The sequence below is a fragment of the Miniopterus natalensis genome, chromosome 2 (assembly GCF_054644295.1).
Source record: "Miniopterus natalensis isolate mMinNat1 chromosome 2, mMinNat1.hap1, whole genome shotgun sequence".
Classification (NCBI taxonomy): Eukaryota; Metazoa; Chordata; class Mammalia; order Chiroptera; family Miniopteridae; genus Miniopterus; species Miniopterus natalensis.
In genome coordinates this window covers 35754790-35776907 of record NC_142082.1, presented here as the reverse complement: position 1 = coordinate 35776907, position 22118 = coordinate 35754790, and the positions used below count along the sequence as shown (strand labels likewise).

At 41.8% G+C, this 22118-nt stretch overlaps 1 protein-coding gene across 4 annotated transcripts in view; it reads right to left on the bottom strand.

Annotated features, from left to right (window-relative positions):
- Window positions 1-6326, bottom strand: part of DOCK9 (dedicator of cytokinesis 9) — a 255149-nt gene extending 248823 nt beyond the window's left edge. For all 4 annotated transcript variants that reach the window (XM_016203826.2, XM_016203830.2, XM_016203831.2 and 1 more), the window contains exon 1: window positions 6164-6326. In XM_016203826.2, coding sequence (XP_016059312.2) covers window positions 6164-6292 — 129 coding nt within the window. In that variant the 5' untranslated portion in view covers window positions 6293-6326. The remainder of the gene's footprint in view (window positions 1-6163) is intronic.
- Window positions 6327-22118: the final 15792 nt, after the last annotated feature.

Sequence of the window (22118 nt, the reverse complement as noted above, 5' to 3'; positions counted from 1 at the left end):
GACCAACTGAAAAAGGTTATATCATTCAACAAGTTATAAAATATAGGAGACAGGAGTCTCATAAAATACTATGCGAATAGGGCCCCTGGAGTTGTGAAATGGTGTAGCCCTACAAATAAGAGTGCCCAGTTTACCCATGCTTGCAAATACCTTTTCTATCTTTATAAATTTGTAAACTTGTCAGGCAAAATTGAATGTTATTTTAATTAATGTTTCTTTAATTATTAGCAAGGCTGAATTTTTTTTTCTGCTCTTTATTGGCTAATTGTATTCCTTTCTTCAAGGAATTATCTATTAATGTCCTTCCCCATTTTTCTGCTGGAGTGGTTGTTTTTTTATTGCTTTGTAAGAACTCTATATATTTTGAGAAACTTAACTCTATGACTGAGGTATAGATACAGTTAAACAGAGTACAAATACTGTTTCAAGCTTGTTTAACTTTTACATTTATGGTACTTGTGACATACAGAACGGAGGTTTGTTTACATGGGAAGACTGTAGGCATAGTGATTAAGAACACATGGTCTAAAGTCACAGTACCCAGGTTCAAGACCCAGACCCTCCACTTACGGGTGTGTGACCTTGAGGTGACTTACCCTCCCATGTGTAAAGCCCTAACACACATATTCTATGACATAGTAAGTGCTCAATAAATGCTGGTTCCAGATATATTTAGTCAAGGTAATCACTTTTCCTTTAATTAACATAATATAACCTTACATTTGTTAAGTACTTACTAGTAAGTACTTTACATACATTACCTTATTTAATCTTTTTTTAAAGAAAACTATCTAAGATAATAATACCTAACAATCCCAATTCTCAAATGAGCAAACTGAGGCTTAGATGAAGTAACTTGCTCAAAGGCCTCAGCTCATCATCAGTGGCAAAGCCATGGCTCATCTCCCAAGCCCAGGCCAAACTGATTTTTCCCTTTCGTTCCATACTTTAAAAATCCTTTTTCACCTTACATGATTATTCACCCAAGATCTATGCTGTTTCTGTTATTTATTTTACATGTAACTCTTACGTTTAGTTATAATTTATTTTAGTACCTGATTTAAGATAGGGATCCAACACTGTTTTGATGCAGCACTATTTACTGAATGGTGCACCCACCATATTTGACTCCTCCCATGATACCCTAAATGCTTACAAACGCAGATGTTTCTGGGTTTTCTCTTCCATACCACAGACCTCTATCCTGTCCTTGGGACTGCATGACACAAAATTATCACAATTACCCCAAGATTACACTTAGGGGAAGATCACTCTAAAAAGCATATGTTCATAGGCTGGTTTGAACCTCTTTCCTAAAATAGGTTTCACAAAGACAAGAAAATAATCTTTTACAATGTTTTCTCAACCAATCATTGAAATTGTTCCCAGAACTGGTAACTGTACTTCTCAAAACTTCTCTCCCTTCCTCCTAAACTTGCCCCTCTTTGCCCAAGCTGCTCTGCTCCCTCTTGACCTACCTGGGCATCCTAAGTATTTGCTCAATTTCTCATTCTTTTCTGGGAGAGAAAAAAAAAAAAGCCCTCTTTTGTCTGCATCTTCCAGGTCCAGTTCAATTCTTCATAAATCCTTTCCCAATATACCAGTTATGTCATTTCATCTTCCTCAGCACTCAGAAGCAAGCATTTGACCCTTTAAATTTGCTCCTTTGTACTGTTATCTATCTTTTTATAAATGACTCACCTTTCCACCTGTTTAGATCATAAACCCTTCAGGGCAAGAGCCCACCCTAACAAAATAGCATGTCCTCAGCATCCAGCAAAGAGTCCTAACACAAAGCAGGCCCTCAATAAATGTGGAAAAAGATTTCACAATTCCTCCCTTCCCTTTTCAAATAAAAGGCCCTCCCATCTCCTAATATTCAAATAGACTAGAAGCCAAAGAAATAGAAACTGTTGTTGATTATCTAGTTGGAGATGGGCCTCCACCCTGCTTCCTGTATTTTGGGATATTTCTGTTTGTTAGGACTCCATCAAAGGGTGGAGAAAGATAGTGAGGTGAAGCTCGGGCCAGTTCAGTTGCTGATTTACTAACATATCTGATTTAAAATTACAGCCAAAATGAGGTTTTATGTTACCAGAGCATTTCAAAGAACACCACTCGGGTCTCCTATTACCTCAGATAATACTGGAATCTTGAGATGACTGAACTGGAAGGGTGAGGAAGGCCCAAGCACATACTCTGGGAGATTATCATTCCACACCTTCTGCCAGCCCTCCAGTAACACAAAGAAAAATTTAGAAATGACCTGACTTGGTTTCATTTCATTCCACTCCATTCCATATTGCTAGATTTCCAAGGGGCACAGAATAGTATCACTGGCAGGGGCTTGACATGGAAGGAGAGTTTGAAACTGAGCATGCTAAGATAAGATCAGTAAGGAAGCAGGCAGCCAGATGACTTGGGCATCAATACCCAAGTGCATGTAGTCGGCAAACCCATGCAAAGAGCTGTGTCACAATACTTAAATCTTTCAGAGAAAGGATATTTTTAGGCCTTTGGGGGTACACTGTTAGATCTAGGCCATCATGATGCTATCTTTAATACACTAAGACACCCAAGGTAAAATGACTTTAGGAGCTCCAAAAGCAATCACAACTCGACTCCGTTCTGGGATTTCTAGTTTTTCTTCTGAGCTTGCATATATTTTGAGCATGCTGCCCTCCTGATGATTCTAAATAACGGAAAGCTAATTCTGGGATCGTGAGGATTCTTCTTTCATTACCCAAAATCATAAATTACTTTTCCTACAGTAAATATTACTGGAATATTACTAGTACGACATATTCTACTCTTTTAAAAGCAGCTTAGAATCAAAGCCTGTTGGTGGGGAAAGGGACTCCAGAAACAATCCTGTAAAGTCCCCATTTAATAGAACAGGAACCCTGAGGTTCAGAGAAGTTAAGCAACAGCACAAGGTGACTTAAGTAGCTGGAAGGACATATGCCAAGTACTAAAAGCTTTACCTGTATTGTTCATTTAATTCTCCCAATAGCCCTATAATTTAAGTATGATTACTATCTCCACTCTACAGATGAGGAAACTGAGGCACAACAAGGTTAAGTTATATGCCTAACCCTGCACAGCCGATAAGAGATGGAGCTGGGATTACAACCCAGGAGCTGTGACTCCAGAGCCCAAGCTCTGAACTACAAAACCTCTAGGATTAAAACCCAGGACTCTTGACCCCACAGAGGGTTCTCTCCATCATAAATAATTCTAAGGCTCATGAAAGAGCAAACCACATTTGAAAAGGTCTGCAAACCTTGCTGGAACCTGATTAGAACAAACTACTAATCAAAGATGTTTCTTAAGCAATCTGAAAAAACTCAATAGTATATCAACAGATTGCTATTAACTTTATCATAATGGAATTATAATTATATAAGAAAATATCCCTATTTTTAATAATACATACTAGGTATATAGAGATGAAATGACAGGAGGCCTGCAACTCACAATCACACACACACATACACACACATGAAATAGGAAAAAAGGAACAGCTGAAACAAGTCTGGCAAAATCTTGATGATTATTGAATCTGGGTGATGGAATATGAGGATTCATTATACTATTCTCAACACTTTTTTATTTTCAAACTTTTCAAATTAATGCAAAATCATTTTTAAAGGTCCACAGCCTAAACATATAAAAAAACGAAGCTATGAAACAATGAAAAATTTATAAGCACATCTCACTTTTACATTTTAAAGTTTGTTAAAAGGCAGCCTTTATAACCCACTGAACTACTGAATTTAGTTGCTTCTGATCTCACTACCAGCCACCCATCAATACTAGAAGCATGGGAAGAGCTAGTTAAATCGATACCCTGTTCATTTTTTCTTGTAGTCCATCTGCAAAACTGCTTTATGAGTCAGCTAGTTAAGAATATTTAATGAGCATTTATTATGCTGGAGGCATTGTATTAACGCTAACACAAGTTGTCAAAGACTGAGCAGAATATTTCCATCCAAGCATAGATCAGTGAACCATGAGATTCTAAAGCCTGGCTTGGTTGTGGCTCTGCCTCCTGCATGGATCTGAGTTGCTTTCTTAGATGCTCCTAGAACAAAGCTGAGCCAGAACCTGTGTGGCAGATGCCCCTGCTGTGGCTTCCCGGCAGACACTAGGGAGCAGCAAGAGGAAGGAGGTAGTGCAGAGTACCTGGCAGAAGGTGAGGGAAGTGAGGATTATGGGTAATTTTTAGTATGCGTAAGCTATCCCAAATTCTTCCTTCTGCAATACAGAACCATTGCAATGCATTTCCCATTCAGGAGCCTAGCACTCTCTGGAGTAGGCCCACCTGCATTTTGTATTTGTTTCATCAGACAAGTGATCAAAGACAGACAACATTAGAATTAAAGACACCAGCAAGGTGCCTGGCTATTCATGCTTAAGGGTATCCAGGGAAAACAGACATACTATTAAAAGTGTCATAAGGTAACACAGTAGAAGTATGTCACACCTGGGAAGGGACACTAAGTCCCTATCAGTTGGTGATCCTCCAAAAGGAAGAGCAGATATTCAGGGACTGTTCTGTGCTCAACCTAATGGCTTAGTAAACTAATATAATACCTCCTCTTCAGTTCAGGTCTGCCAGCACATTGGAAATCATGGCAGAGTCATGTTTTATTTACTCTTCTCTTGCCTCAAATCCCTGATAAAGACAGTAGCCCCAGTTTAAAGAACTAAGTTTGCTTTGAAAACAGAAAAGATGGCACAAATGTTTGCGGGCTTTATCCTTAACATACACACATTGGCTAAAGTTGGGAAGATGCAGACATCCTACTTAAGCCAAAGCAACAGAGGTTAGTTCAGGTTATGGACAAGATGCCAGGTTCTGGTCTTGTGCCAACTCCTGCTCTACTCCTTACCATCAGCAGATCAACTTCAGTAAAATGTAAAAATAAAATCTGTTTATTATGAAACATATTGGAGTTTGCAGAATCTGGAGTGTGTTGGCAGAGCTGGCAACTGAGAGAAAAAACTCAAGCCGCGCAAGTTGAATTTGGAAATCAGTGAAACTTCATCTCCAATCTCCACAAACAGCATTCATGTCATCCTGTGTCTGCCCAGGAAGGGCATCTATCTGCCACCAAAAAGATGCCCCAGCCCCTGTGATAAGGGACCTGGCACTCCACCCTGATAATACTCCACAGACAGTGCCACAAAGTCCAGAGAACCATTTCCAAGGCCCATCTTCTTGCATGGTTCCAACAAACACCACAAGTCACCCACCCACAAACAAGCCCCTTTCGCGAAAACAAAGGTCAGTGACAAGGCAAGTTGCTACTAAAATTTTCCAGCTGCCCTGGAGAGCGCGCTGCTGCTGAAACATCGATCCTCTCCCGCACCATCCAAGTGCTCAGGAATACTGCGTTTCCAAATAAAGCAGGACCAGTCCTGGCTGTGGAAAAGTTGATTTAAAACTTCATCTCCCTCATATCCAGGGGCCTGTTCTCTAAAAACCTTCTGTTACAACCAGATTAATCTCGGAGTTGCTTGCTTCGATTGCTTCAAATCCCCAAACTTCGTAGCATTTTGCACCTAGCTGAAATTACCAAGGGTTCCTATCACGCCCCCTAACCCTTCATAAGAGGAGGCCAAACCTCAGGATGCCGGCTAGGAAAACGGGGTGGAGAACAGGATGAAGAACCCCTTCCCTACTGGAGCTCAGCCCACCCAAAAGGTCCGCGGAGCCATCTCCAACACTGGGCTGCGGACTGGAAAAGAAAGCCCCCATCTCCACGTCCCTGCGCCCCTCCAGGCTACAGGTGCCAAGCCCCTCCACATACCGTAGGAAAAGGGGGCCGAGCGAGAGACTGGGGAAGGAGAGTAATTTACCAGTTGGCAGAGGAGGTAAACTGGTAAGGATGGGAGGGGGTGGAGGTGGCGATCTCACGCCCAGGGAAGGGGCAGCAGTGGGGAGAGGACCCCCGGGGACGCAGGATGGGATCTGGAAGTTGCTGCCCCTCCAGTACCATCCCTTCTCCCCTCTCCAACACCCCCGCCCCCCTTTCCCACCACCTCTTAATCTTTAAGACCAGCAGGGTCGGCTGTTCCACCTCAGCCCGGGCGACTTAGAGGAGCACGGAGGCGGCGGCGCCCGCCCACCTCCCTCGGTCCCCAGTCCCGCACTCACCAGGACCACCGAGCCGCGCACCACCTCCGACACGCTCTGCCGCAGCTCGGCCGCCGTGCCGGGCTTACTCAGAGCCCTGGTGAACTTCCGAGTCTCCGCCGAGGCGGGGAGCAGCGAGAGCTGCGACATCCTCGCCGCCGCCGCCGCCGCGCTGGCTCCCGCAGTCCGGCCCGGCCGCTCCGCCGCCAGGTGCGCCCGGGGCGCCCCGCCCGCCCGTCCGCCCGAGGCTCCCAGCGCCGCCGCCTGCTTCCCCCGCCGCGGATCCCAGCGGCGCAGCCCTGGCCGCGCCCTCGGAGCTGTGTCACGCTCCGAGGCGACCCCCTGGGCGTCTGCAGTTCCCAACGTCCGGAGCAGCGCCCGGGCTCGCTAGGTGCAACCGTGCCTGTGGCCGCGGCGGCGGCGGCTCCCCCATGCCACCAGCCTGACTCCGCGGCCGCTCGCCGGGCCGCCTCCTTGGGGCGGGGTGTCCGGCGCGGCGTGGGGCGGGGCGGACAGAGGAGGGGCTGGCGCGGCGGGACGGCGGGCCCCGCAGGGCTGTCCTGCCCGTAAGGCGCAGCGCGGGAGTGAGGCAACTCTTCTCGGGCAGCATGCCGTGCGGGGACCCCAGCGGGGCAAGTGGAGACTCCGGGGGGCGCCTCCGCTCCGGTCCGACGCTCCCCGGGCCGCGCGCCCGACGACCCAAGGCCAGGGCCGCTCACGCCGGCGGGAGGACGCACAGCCCGGGGCTGGAGGGCGGCGAAGACCCGGGAACCGGCTCATGCACCCTGGGACTCTGGGTTCCCTGCCAGTGGAGCCCCCCCAGCGTCCTGGGGACCCCGCGGTCGCCCTGAGGGTCCGGGCTCGGGGGCACCACGCCCCCCTGTGCGCGTAGGGTCTGCGGGGATGGAGTTTCAGGAAGGGGGCCTTGAGGCGGCACCGAGAGGACGCAGGGCGGTTCAGAAGCCGAGGCGGTGCGGAGCTGGACGGAGCGCCCCAGGCACCCCTGGTGGCGCTCGTCGGCCTAAATTCACCATTTCACCCCCGAAGCGCCCAGCGAACTGTGGGAAGCCCCTGGGAGCCTAAGGGAGCCTCCGGAGAAGAGGGGCGTCGTAGGCCGCAGCAGTCAAGCAGACTTGCGAGTCAAGCAGACCTTCTCCCGCAAGGGCGACCTGCTGCGTCACTGGAGGAGATCAGAACTTCTGAACCTCGCCTATCTCTTCTATGAACTAAGGACAATAATCTGCAAGAGGCTTAAATGACACGAGAGGCCCGTCTGCGGCCCCTCCGAGGCCTGGCCCCGCAGCAAATCGGGGGACCGGGGAAACCCTGAAGCGCGGGTCTGCGAGCCCAGCGTGACCCAAGAGCTGGCGGCTGCTAGCGACAGCCACCACTCTGAAGAACTTCTTCACATAGCTTTTGCCGGTTTCCCATCCCCAAAGGGCATCCACCGCCTTTTCTCCTTTCCCCTCTTCTTTGAGGAAACCCTGAGCTGCCTAAGCCTGACCCCGCCAGGGCGGGTGGGGGTGGTGCGCCGGGAGGGAGAGTTGCGCCGGGCCCTTGGCGCATGCTCAGTGGTTTGGGTTTGGGCGGGTCCCGGGGGCAGGGACCCTCTTAAGAGTGGCTCCGATGATTGGTCGGTCTGCGCAGGCCACGCCCACATCCCGCTGACGGACAGCTTTTTACCTGCGGGATCGGCTGCTATGGCGCGTGGGGTGGCTGCCTGCGCCCGGCCTTCCGGGGAATCTCCGCCGCTCCTCCCGCGCTAGTGTCCCCGGGCGTCTTAGCGGCACTCACGGCGGGGAAGGAGGCCGCCCATTGCGTCCCACCCTGCCAGAAAACCGAACACTGGCCTAAAGCGGAATCTTAAAATGGCAGAGAAAACTACCAATCCAGGGCTGAAAGCAAAACACCGCCGTTCAGGACTTAATGGGCAGGTCTGCACATAATAAGAATGGAAGTTAGGCATGCAATCAGCGCTCGGCACATGCTTGCAGGAGCGGATTGTTTTCCTGGTGGACTGGAACGCAAGACGGGGCAAAGAGTGACCCTGACAGGCTGGAAGATAAACAAAACAAGTAATATGTGGATAATAAAAGCAATCACACACTAACTTCTTTCCTCTAGGAAATCGGAACGGCCTAGACATTTCCCAGGCCACACCTGTTCCAAGAGTAGACTGGGTGACCCCAGTAGGATAGGGAAGTACAGGCCAGTCGCACCCTGCCTCTCTCTCATAGGTACCCTGGACCAACCATACCCCAAATTTACACCTCTGAGCTACACTGGTGTATCTCAGCTCAGTTCTTACCTGAACTATCAGATGCTAGTATGAGAATCCAAAATTAAGATTTCCCTTTGAGCTTCTGACTCCTGAAGAAGTTCCAAATAGCACAAACCTTTAACCACTATGTTCACTAGGGTCGCTAAAAACATGTACTTTAATAGAAGGTAAACAAATTTTACATATATATATTAAAAACAACAAAAGCACACAAGGTTGTGAGTTTTTTCTTTTTTGTTTTTATTTTAGTTTTAGCTATTGTGATTTGTTTTTCATTTTTTATTGATTGATTTGAGAGAGAGAGAGAGAGAAACACTGATTTGTTGTTCTACTCATTTATGGATTCATTGGTTGTTTCTTGTATGTGCCCTGACCGGAGTCAGAACCCTCAACCTTGCTGTATCAGGACCACGCTCTAACCAACTGAGCTACCCAGCCAGGGCCTTTTTCTTTTTTTTTGTATAAGAGAACATATATCTGGAAAGTGAGGCGTTTCCCAACCTTCTTCTAATTTCACCCTCATCTCTACCAGCTCTGAATTCTGTGCTTGCTAGCTGACTCATTATATGCTAGCATTGGCAGATTTTTATTTAGAAAGCAGGCGATGGTATATAAGGTGCTGACAGTAGTCACTGGCAGTGTCTAACCAAGTGCAACTTCTTAAAGCCAGAGAAGGAGGCATGGAAATGTGAACTAAGCCCAAGAAGACTGATTTTCCCAGCAACCAGAGCTGAGACCCTTCTTCCTGGTCAAGTGTGTTGTTAACAAATGGAACATTTCTCATATTTAAGTTTCAGCAGAAACTTGGTCCTCCTGTTATGGGTTGAATTGTGTCCCCCCAAAATACATATTGAAGTCCTAATCCTGGTACCTTAGACTATGACCTCATTTGCAAATAAGGTCTTGGCAGATACCAAGTTAAAATGAGGTCATACTAAACCAACATGATTGATGTCCTTATGAGAAGAGAAGAGAGACACAAACACACAGGGAGAAGGCCATGTGGCAACAAAAGCAGAGATTGGAATGATGCATCTACAAGTCAAGGAACACCAACAACTGCTGGCAACAACCAGAAGCTGGACAGGAAAAGGATTCTTCCCTTGAACCTGTGCAGGAGCCTTGCTGACACCTTGATGTTGGACTTCTAGCCTCCAGAACTGTAAGAGAATAAATTCTGTTGTTCTAAGCCACCAATTTGTGACATTTTATTGCAGCAACCTTTGGAAACTAATACACTTAACAAAGACTATATTTTTTTAAACCCCCACCTAGAATTGTGTGCGTTCTTACTGCATCAACTCCTGGAGAGAAGCAATCACACCTTTACAGAAGGAGCGTCATCTCCAGGCAAAGGCTCCTCCTCATGGAATGGGAACGGATGGTGTTTAAGGTGTGGTAGAAGATACATCCATCCACTTTAGCCTGAGGAGTTTTCCCAAAACTGTAGAAAGCAAGCTTTTCTTTAGTTGAGGACGATACTAGTAGGTAGTGGAGATGAGATATAATTGCAGCCTGTTTTGAAAAATTGCATATAAATGACTGCACTATGCTCAAATATTTGTAATTCAAGTATTACCCATGTTTAAATAACCTCTTACTGCATTGTTTTCTTGTTAGGTTTGCCATAGGATTTGTATCTTAATGAAACATAATTTTAAAAATCTTTTCCAGGTATATCTTGAAAGAGCACATCTGTTTTTCGCATAAATAAAAAATAACCTGTAAAGAATAGTCAGACCTGTGGATTTTAGCATCCAAGAAAGTGAAGGGGAGGCATTCATTCATTTTTTTTCTCTATTTTACCCTTGCATTAATTGCAGTTTTAAAAGAAGCATGTATTAATTTTATACTTCGTTTTTCCCTATGAAAGTTGAACCTTTTACTTTACAAAAAACATGAGTTCTGTCACATACAAAGCATTACTAGAGATCAAAATTTATAATAATAAAATTCTAAAGATTCTTACAATCTAATGGTGAATAGACTTCGGGGGTATTATTGTGGTAAAATACATGTAATGTAAGGTTTACTGTTTTAACCATTTTTAAGTGTATAGTTCAATGCACTAAGTACATTCATATTGTTGTGCAACCATTATTAACATCCATCTCAAGAACTTTTTTCATCATCTCAAACTGAAACTCTCCCCATTAAATGGTAATTCCCCCTTTCCTCAGTCCCTGGCAACCACCATTCTATTTTCTGCCTTTATGATTTGACTACTCTAGGTACCTCATGTAAATGGATTCATACAATATAATTCTTTTTGTGTTTAGCTTATTTCACTTAGCATTGGTTGGAATTTCCTCCTTTTAAGGCTGAACAATATTCCATTGTTTGCACATACCACATTTTTTTATCAATTCATCCATCAATGGACACTTGGGTTGTTTCCTCTTTTGGCTATTATGAATAGCACTGTTATGAACATGGGTGTGTAAATGTTTGTTTGGGTCTTTGCTTTCAGTTGTTTTGGGTATATACCTAGAAGTGGAGTTGCTGGATCATATGGTAATTTTATGTTTAATATCTTGAGGAACCAATATACTGTACTTCATTTTCTAAGTGTTTCTTATAATGCTTGTTTTCTAAGAAAATTGGTTGATTAATTTTAGAAAAAAGCTTTTTAAAATTTTACTAACATAAATAGAAGACACAGCCTTTCCTTCAAGATAGAGAGTATCTGAAGAAAGGTATGCAATTAAACTAACATATAAGTTTACAGACACCACTTAGGGTTAATGGTACTGGAGGAATATAATCCCCTCTTTTACTTCTATTTTAGTCAGGAGAGATTCCCAGAGGAGATGAAATATGAGGTCTTTAAAAGATCATCAAGACCAGGGCTTCTCAAACTTTATTAGGCATATAAATCACCTAGGGATCTTGTTAAAATGCAGGTTCTGATTCAGAATGTCAGACGTGGTGCCCAAAATTCCACAGTTCTAACAAGCTCCCCAGTGATGTCAAACTTCACTGATGCACATGGTGCTGATCTGCAGGCTTTACTCTGTGAGTGGCAAGTATTTAGACATCCATTTCCAGAAGTAGGGCACACTACAAACCCTTAAAAATCCTCCAACTGACCCCAAGGGTACTTCTCTCTCTCTCTGTCTCTCTGTCTCTCTCTCTCTCTCTCTTTGAATTAGCCTCATATATTTACTCTCTTTTAACCACTTGTAATCAGAAGTTTTGCTCTTATTTGTGAACACTGTTCATATTCTACAAATATTGAGTGACACCAAAAAAGCAAATGGTGTTTGTTCATTTTATTTTTTGGCCAATACAGCAGAAATTAGGTAAGAATTCTGCATGATTTTTAAATGTCTACCTCAATTTACTGATTGAAATAGGACCTGAAAACAAGTTTCCTTTGGAAAAGATTTTTTTAGCAAAATTTACACAATTTTTCTAGAAAATATAGTAAAAAGAATAAAAATATAGTTTAAAGAGATGGGGGGGTAGCTTCAAAAACTAAGGAAGTGAGAATTAGGGGGAAACTGAATGTGTAACAGGGTTATGCCTCTTAAAAATATACCATTTCTCATAGCACAAAAATGTTGATCTCTAAAAAACTTTTTCCAGGGTTGGGCTCCAGGAGAATGTTGGCCAGGATAAATGGCAGAGGAGCAGGGCCAAAGGGAATCTGTGGTTCGCACAAAGAGGCCTAGTGTAGCATCCCTACATTGTACCCTGGAGGAAACCTTAAGACAGAATCTCTTTGCCACTTGGGAAAAAGCTCTAAAGGGTAATGATTCTGTTGAGGACTGGCTACATAATTTACTATAATCTACATAATCCTTTCAGGACTGGCTACATAATTTGTAAGACCCTGTGGGATATAAAAATGTGGGCCTCTTGTTCAAAAGAATTACAAGAGCCCAGGGGCCCTTCTAAGCACAAGCCTGGAGGCCTCTTCTCCATCAGCCATTAACCCTTTTATGATTCCAAGATGGTAGGGAAGCACTCAGAGTTGCAAGGTAGTGGCTATTTGTCAGCCAGTAAGGCCACAGTTCAGTGTTTCAGCAACAGGTCCTGCAGTACCAACTATATCACTTTAATACCAGCCAGACATAGAAAGAGCATCACCATTGAGTGCACGTAGAATTGATCCTTACAGACTGACGAAGTTTTCTGACAGACAATATAATGCATAAGAATGCAGAATAGATCCACTTGTCAAATGAGATAGAAATGTATGTATGTATGCACAGTAAACTCTAAGACAGAAATAAACAATAAACCCATAAAGCTGGGATCTGTGATATCACCCAAGAGGAAGTTTGAATAAAGTGATACCAAGGACTTCAAGAGAGAGAAAAGGAGAAACCAAACTACACAGAAACACTGAGCAGCACTACTGAATGGCTTTACTGAGCTGTGTTTCAACCGTGACCACGGCAGAAGCCATAAAAAGAAAATTGAAGCCCTGGCTAGTTAGCTCAGTTGGTTAGAGAATGGCCCTGATAGGTTGGATCCCCAGTCAAGGCACATACAAGAAACAACCAATGAATGCATAAACTTAGAAAAGTTTCTTTTAACTTTGCAACTAGTTGTTAGTAATGTCTTGTAACTTCCTTGGATTTTGTCAAATTTTAAGGAAGTAAGAAGTTTCTTTCATATAAGAGCTGTAATATTTCAATGTATTTTAAGGTTGTTTTGTCAATGTCTTCAAACTGACAGTATTCAATAGCTGGTTTCTCATCAAAGTCCTCCTTGTAGTGGTGTATTAAGAGTTTTATGTTCTCATCAATGTCAATATTTTGTGTTTAATTCATAAGAATTTAAAACTATTTTCCAATGAATTATTATAATTCATAATTCTTCATTAATCGGATTTCAAACAATCCAGATACCATCAATTTCTCCTAATAGAATGTCCCTTCCTCATAGTGAATGATTGGTTTTAGTATGATCTAAAACTTTTGTGCTATGCTTTCCTTCTTGATGTGAGAAATCTTCTATTGACTTAACCACTCCTCTTAACTGTTTTGTTTCATACTCCATTAATTTTAGGAAATGGAAAATAAGCTACCTTTATGTACATTTATTTTTTAAATGTTTTTATTGATTTTAGAGAGAGAAATGGAGAAGAAGAGAGAGAGAGAGAAAAGTTGACAAGGGAGAGCCATGGATGGGCTGCCTCCCACATGCCCTCTATGGGGGATCCAGCCCGGGACCTGGGCATGTGCCCTGATGGGGAACTGAACTGGTAACCTCTTGGTGCATGGATGACACTCATCCAGCTAAGCCACACCCACGAGGCTGTATATTTAAATAGTTTATAGTTCCTTATGTTTTAATTTAAATGTTCCATAACATCTTTCTAAATTGCAGTTAATATGGTATATTCCTAACTTAACTTTCCTTTGGCAAATCTCAAAACTGTGCATGAAAGAAACAGAGATGGAAAGACACTGTGGGCTTAACAGACTGCAGTTAAAATACCCTAATTCCATAAATTTTAAAAAACTTAAGACCATATGAGTACCTTGCTAGGACCCCTCCCAAGGCCTTGGAAAGAGCAGTGCACAAGGGGGCCTCAAGCTTAGGCAAGCCTGCTTCTGCCACCAGCCCCAGCAAAGCTGCACCCTAGAAGTAATGCCCAGAGAACAAAGTCAGCATTTTGCTAATTATGGAACCATACTTTAATTTGATTTTGTTTCATGACAGCCTCCCATCAAACTCCTCCTACTCCTGGTATAATTGGGTGTAATGAAGAATTCCCCCTTTCCTCCTGTCCCCTCCTCCTCCTCTTGGCTGCCTTTCCACTCCTCTGGCATTCTGGGAGAGCATGCTCTGGAGCCCTGCGGTGGCTGACAGATTTCATTAGCCTGATGGAAGTGTTTCTCCTCCTTAGGACTTCTTTTGGCTGCTGCCAAATTTCTCTCAGCCTTTCAGGGTGCAGAATCTCAGCTCAAGCCTACACTGACCCAGAGATATGGCGGCCAATGTAGCCGGTGTGGGTGGGACAATGGGTTAACAGTCAGTGGAAATCCAATCATGGACAGCCACCACCCTCTACCTCTCACCACCGCCCCTTTAGTTCACACAAAGGAAATCTATTTTTTTTTTTTTTAATATATCTTTATTGATTTCAGAGAGAGGAAAGGACAGGGAGAGAGAGAGAGATAGAAACATCAATGACGAGAGAATCATTGATCCAGCCCACAACCCGGGCATGTGCCCCGACCGGGAATCGAACCCTGATCGCCTGGATCCTAGGTTGACGCTCAACCGCTGAGCCACGCCCGGCTGGGTGGAAATCTATTTTGACCAATGAAAATAACAATACAACTTATAATGCCCCAAGTATGATCTCTATTTGCAACCACTCTTTGCCCTTCCAAATATCTTTGATATCACAGGAGTGAACTGAAGATCCAGGAGCATAAGGCTCTAAAGTGAGGTGACGTCCAAACTGTCAGGTGCATTATCAACACCTCATAATTACAGTCTTTAGCATATGTAAAACATAATTATACTCTCACCACTGCCAAGTGATAGTTTCGAAAAGTAGCCTGTTCATAGAACTTATTTTAAAAATTTTTTGCACTTTTGTTTTAATTTTTATTTTTTTATCAGAACAATTTATTGATAATGATTAGTCAGCTTTTAAATGCACAAAGCAGCAGTAAATACTCTCTAGTGAGCAGGAGAATTTTTAAAATAAAAAGGTAAGACTGAGCAAGATCAGGGTCCAAAGACAGTGGTTTATCAAATCAACCACCTCCTACAGTAGCTGATTGTGAATCACATGATTTCTTCCTGGTATCATCCTGATGATGATAATAATAATAATAGCAGCTAAGAATTTCATGTGCATTTACTCCTCACAACAATTCTACCATTTTGCAAAGAAACCAAAGCTTAGATACTTCAATGAACTTCTTGAAGGTTTCAATCCGATAATCGGTGGAGCTTTGCTCATTTGTTTCTAAGTTGTTGAATTTATGGGTATACATTTGTTTATACTACTTACTAACTTGTTAGAATCAGTAGAAATTGTAGTGATACAATTTTTTTCATTCCTGTTATTAGTCATTCGTATTTTCTCTCTTTTTTCCTGATAAGTGTTGCTAGATGTTTATCAGTCATATTGATCTTCTCAAAGAATCAGCAGTATTTGACTTCATTGACTTTTCCTCTATTGTTTTAGTTATCGTTGTTGTCTCAAATTTCATTTGTTTGCTCTATATTATTTCCTTTCCTCTGCTTAGGTTAAGTTTAATTTGCTCTTATTTTTATAGTTTCTTAAGGTGGAAGCTGAGATCACTGACTTAAGATCATTCTCGTTTTCTAACATAGATGTTTAGTGCTATGAATTTCCCCAAGCATGCTTTAATGACATCCACCAAATTCTGGTATGCTATTTTCTTTTTTGTTTTTTCAATTATAGTTCACATTCAATATTATTTTGTATTAGTTTCAGGTCTACAACATAGTGATTAGATATTCATATACTTTACAAAGTGTTCCTCCCCAATATTTCCAGTACCCACCTGGCACCATACATTGTTGTTACTATTTATTTATTTATTTATTTATTTATTTATTTATTTATTTTTAATTGAATTTATTGGGATAACATTGTATGATTCTATAATATGTCATCTGTATATTTTCACTACCCCAAGTCAAGTCTCCTTCCATCACCATTTATCCCCCCTTTACCCTCTTCTACCCCTACCCTCCTTTCCCTCTGGTACAATATTATTGACTATATTCCCTATGCTGTACTTTACATCCCAATGACTATTTTTTTAAATATGTTTTTATTGATTTCAGAGAGAGGAAGGGAGAGGGAGAGAGAGATAGAAACATCAATGATGAAAGATCAGCTGCCTCCTGCAAGCCCCCCACTGGGGACCAAACCCAAAACCTGGGCTTGTGCCTTGGTGGGGAATTGAACCTTGACCTCTTGGTTCATAGGTCAATGGTCAACCACTGAGCAGTACCCACCGGGCCCCAAGACTGTTTTGTAGGTACCAATTTGTACTTAATCCCTTCACCTTTTTCACCCAGTCCCCCAGCCCTCCTCCTCTCTGGCAATCATCAGTCTGTTCTCTGTGTCTATGAGTCTACTTCTATTTTGTTTGTTTGTTTGTTTGTTTGTTTGTTTTGATAGTTGAAATCATATGGTATTTGTCTTTCTCTGACTGACTTATTTCACTTTGCATAATATCCTCTAGGTCCATCCCTGCTGTCTTGTTAAGCTTCAACATCAAGTCTGTTGAGTCTAGGCCTGAACAGTTTCTGGAGAGAGATGAACAAACTGTTTTTTACTAATGTGAACTCTAGAAAGTAATAGAATAGTATCCATTAGAGTATGAGTGTATATTTTATATAACTGTCTTAAGATAGACAAGGTAGTCAAAAGACTACAAGACCAGGAATCAGACACTATGTAATTTCAGAAAAGACTTCCTGAGTCACATTGTCCTCATCTGTAAACATGAGAGGATTGCTAAGGTCCCTCCAGTCCTAACATCTGAACTCTCTATTGCTCTATTAATGTCCACAGTGTTCATCTTTCATCTCTTCACCTTTCTTTCCTTTTTTCTGCTTATAGCCCTAGCCTCTTTCCTTCTGCTTTTACATACCACAGTAGGAAAAAAAAAAAATTAAAGGCCAAGCTCCATCAGGTCTAGACATAGCTCAAAACAACTCTTTGGAATAGGAATGGGAAATTCCACCTCATGGTCATAGTCCTAGGGTCGATTTCTCTGTAATCTTCAGCCAATAATTGTTCAGCCTTTGCTGTAGTATAATGCAGGGGTTCCCAAACTTTTTTGTAAAGGACCGGGTAGTAAATATTTTAGGTTTTATGGGCCATATAGTTTTTGTTGCAACTCTGTCATTGTACTTCTAAAACAGCCATAGACAATATGTTAATTAATGAGCATGAGTCTGTTCCAATAAAACTTTATACACTTAGCCTGGATGGCAAGGCTTGGTTGAGCATTGACCCATGAACCAGGAGATTAGGGTTCAACTGCAGGTCAGGGTGCATGCCTGGGTTGTGGAGTTTATCCCATGTGGGAAGGATGCAGGAGGTAGCCGATCAATGACTTTCATCACTGATGTTTCTGTCTCTTTCTCCCTCTTCCTTCCTTTCTCTAAAATCAATAAAAACATATTTAAAAAAGAAACTTTATACACTTGGAAATTTGAATCTTATATAATTTTCACTTGACATGAAATATTCTTCTTCTTCTAACAGCTTTTCAAAAATTTTCAAAATCTAAAAGTCATTCCAAGTTTATGGGCCAGAGAAAAATGAAGGGCCCTGCAGATTAAACACAATACCTACTTAAATCCCAGTTACTGTTTTTGCAGAAATTGACAAGCTGATTCTAATTTCATATGGAAATTCAAGGGCCCCAAAATATCTAAAATTATCCTGAAAACAACAAAGTTAAAGAACTCACATTTTCCAATTTCAAAACTTACCAGAAAGTTACCAGACTTTTTATTTTTTTGTAATGTTCTTGTCTGTCCTTATGCCAAACCAGAATGTGTGGTATTGTCATAAGAACAAACACATTACAAAAATGAAAACTAAAACCCACTATCCCTCATGAATATAGATGTAAGAAACACTTAAGAATATTAGCAAAGGGAATTAAACATTGTATGAAAAGAATAAGACACCATGACCAAATGAGGTTTATTCTAGAGTTCAACATTTGAAAATTTATCAGTATAATTTGTCATACTAACAAAATTAAGGGAAAAAAATCAAACAGTAGTACCAATTGATGCAAAAAAAGTGACCGAATTCAATACCGAATTCAATACCGAATTCAAAGATTCACAATCTTTAAAAAAAGAACATCTACAACAAACCTCCAGCTAACATTATGCTTAGTGGCTAGAAGACAAAATGCTTTCTCCATAAAATGGGGAACAAGGCAAGGATATCTACTCTCAGCACTGTCATTCAGCATAGTGCTGGTTTTTCTAGCCAGTGCAATAAGGTAAAAAAAGGAAACAAAAGTCATATAAATAAGAAAAGAAGAAACAAAACTATTACTATTGCATATTTTGTAATTGTCTTCATAGAAAATCTCAAGGAATCTATAAAAATATTGTTGTTAGTGGGGTCCCTGGGTTCATATGACAGATGTATGTTTAACTATCCAAGAAACCGCCAGGCTGCTTTCCAGAGTGACTGTAGCATTTTGCATTTTTGCCAAAAATGTATGAGAATTTGAATTGCTCAACATCTTTGCCAGTACTCACTATTAACAGCATTTTAAATTTTAACTATTCTAATAGATGTGTGGTAGTATTTCATCATGGTTTAACTTACATTATACTAATGACTAATGACTTTAAACATCTTTTCATATACTTATTTGCCATCTGCATATATCCTTTTTAGTAAAATATTAAAATATTTCATGCATTTTCAAGTTGGATTGTTTTCTTACTATTGTGTTTTGAGGTTCTTTATATATTCTGGATATAAATTGTTGAATACGTGATTCAAAAATATTTGCTCCAAGTCTATAGTTTGTCTTTTCATTCTCTTAATAGTATATTTTTGCAGAATTTTGATGCAGTCTAATCTACTAATTTTTAATTGATTATGTTTTTGATGCCATTAAAAGAACTCTTGACATAACTCCAGATCACAAAAATTTGTTCCCTTTGAAGATTTTCAAAGTTTTGTGTTTTACATTTAGATCTATTGTCCATTCTGAGTAAATTTTTGTGTAAGTTTGAGGTTTAGGCTAAGGTTTTAGGGTGGGTTTTTTGTTTTTTGTTTACAGATGGATAACCAATTGTCCCAATACCACTTGCTAAAAAGACTATTTTTTCTCCGTTGACTTGCCTTTGAACCTTTGTTGAAAATCAAATGACTATGTCTGTGTGAGCCTATATATAGATTTTCTTTTTTGTTCCATTTTTCTTTCTGTATGTTGTTTTTTCAATGTCAGTTCCATTACAGCATTTTTGCTGTACTATTAGGATCTGTCCTGTGTGTGCACCACCCAGTAGCTAGTCTGGGTCCTGGGTGCTGTCTACCCATAGTTCAGTTCTCAAAGTTTATAGTATGATCTTTAGGGTCAGATTCGTGCAGCTTGGAGGTGAGTTCAGGAGTTCATGAACTTTCCTGAGGTTTTTCATTTCTGACATGTCCCTGGTACTTTCTAGCTTCCTGCGGTTCCCTTTTGTGGTCCTCTATCTGGATTCCTGGGATATTAGTTATCCCACTCTGCAGCACACTTCTGAGAATAGTGCCCATGTCCAGGACCAAGAGGTGGGAGGACACGAGAAAAAAGCATTGGGAGTTTGTTTCCCCTCTTGTGATCACAGCTCCTATGATTAAAAAGGAAGTCTCCCTGCCCCAGAGTTTCAGATACGTTTAGACTCACACTGCTGCAGCAAAGGCTTGGACTGCCTGGGGGCTAGGGCTCAAGAAAATGGAAAGAGAGAAAAAGATAGGATCTCTTGCCAAACTCTGATGATTAGGAATCCCCTTTCCAGTCACTGCAACCAGGAAAGCTCTTTCTGTCCATGACGGGAACCCACTTCCAAGTTTCGGACTACCCAGAGTCCAGGTATGGAAGATACAAGAGGGGGCAAAAATAGAAAATTCGCTTCCATTTCATTGGTAGTAGAAATTCTGGTCTTCTTTCTCTTCTCATTCCATCTGCTCCAGTTATTCTTTTTTTTTTTTAAATATATTTTTATTGATTTTAGAGAAAGGAAAGGAGAGGGAGAGGGAGAGAGAGATAGAAACATCAATGATGAGAGTCATTGATCAGCTGCCTCCTGCATGCCCCCTACTGGGGGTCCAGCCCACAACCTGGGCATGTGCCCTAACCAGAATCGAACCTCTATCTCCTGGATCCTAGGTCGATGCTCAACCGCTAAGCCACGCTCAGCTGGGCTCCATTTACTCTTCGGAGTCCTTAAATAAGTGCTCCATGCAGATTTCATAGCTGTATTTGTGAGAGACAGGGTAGAATGTGCTTTCTCCATCTCACCAAAGACCAGAATTCCTAAACACAAGGCATTTTTATACTGTTTTAATATATACTGAATTGTCTAGGAGTGCACCTGATTTTGTGTAAAATCAGGAAGTAATGCATTTGATTTTGTTTAGAACTATATAGAAATGCGTTCATCATCTTCTTAAGTCACCAAAGGCAACACTACTAATGGCATTTGGGTTGTGCTGTTGGCCAGCACAACACACTCATTTGAGCTTGCATTTATAGTTTTGAATTCCCCAGTGATTCTACAGACCCATACACCCTTTTTCCTGCCTACTACTTTGTGCTTTACCCGAGGCATTAAAATATTGAAATACATACTATTTTATTATAAATTACTTAAATTTTATTTTTCTTTATACTATAGCAAGGGAACCATAGTGATATTTTTTAGCATGATGTGCTTTTCTAGATTAAAGAGGCCTTTAAAACTTTTGACACTCCTCTTGCCTAGAAGTGCTTTGGGGGCTGGCCAGGCATCTCCCTCTTCATGTAATCTCAGGGACTCTCCATGTGTTTTCTTGAGCCAGTTGGTCTCAGGGTAGCTGGACTTCTTACATGGCCGCTCAGAGCTTCATGAAGGACCCCAGAGATCCAAAACATAGCTGCAAGAATTCCCCAAAGGCCACGTTCTATTGATCGAGCAAGACACTAAGGACCAACCTAGATTCAGGAGAGGTCAAGACAGGAGCTACTCAGAAAGGGTTGGTGCCAGGAATGACTTGTGGATAAGAGAACAACTTGGAGGGCCAAGGCTCCCCAGACTCCAATCAATGAATAAACTGCTTAGCATTGAGTGGGTCTTGACAATTCATAAAACAAATAAAAGAGGAAAGTCCCGTTCATTGGGTGAATTTGTGTGTAGTGTGTATGGTATATTTCTTGTCCTTGAACAGAGATACCAAGAGTGTCCTTTGAATGCCTATATGCACAGAGCAATATCTATTTAATCAATATCACAGTGCTAAATATGTGGGTGATACAGTTAACAAGCCTCTACCCTTCAAGGCTACAGTGTTGTTATAAAAGCATGTATACAAATATTAATAAGTCACTATGCAAAAATTGCCAAGAAAAAGGTTACTGGAGAAATTTATAAATTCAGAAGAGAGAATTATCTATTTTCATCTCTAACCATCAATCTGCTATTTCAACCCTGGCTTCCCAGTGGAATCACCTGGAGAATTTTTGAACATAATAACCCCCCACCACCACCCCACCCCAAGTTATGATTTAATTGAAAGGTAGGGCCCAGGCATCAGTATTTACAAAGAGCTCTACACATGATTCTAATGGAAAGCCTGAACTGGACCAGTGTCTGGCTTCTCCCTACTTTCCTGATGATCAGACTCCACACTGGGTTCCTTTGTGAACAGTATTGCTTTTCCCTGTGAGATGGGGAGTCAGCAGGTCTGAGAGAGACCAGGAATTTATAGTTCCAACAATTGCCCAGGTGATTCTTGTCATCAAGGAAATTTAGTTAGCACAGCTGTGTGCCAATCCCTTCCCAGTTCTTAATGCAAATTCCACTCTGAATCTAAACTCTCTTTCAGTCTCAAATAAAGAGGCCATGTCCGCCTCAAAACTCTCCATAAAATCCTAACTCTGAAGCCAGCCCTATATTGAAACCTAGCCTAATGATTTACTTCAATTGTCACCCTATCTCCTACTTCAAATTTTAACT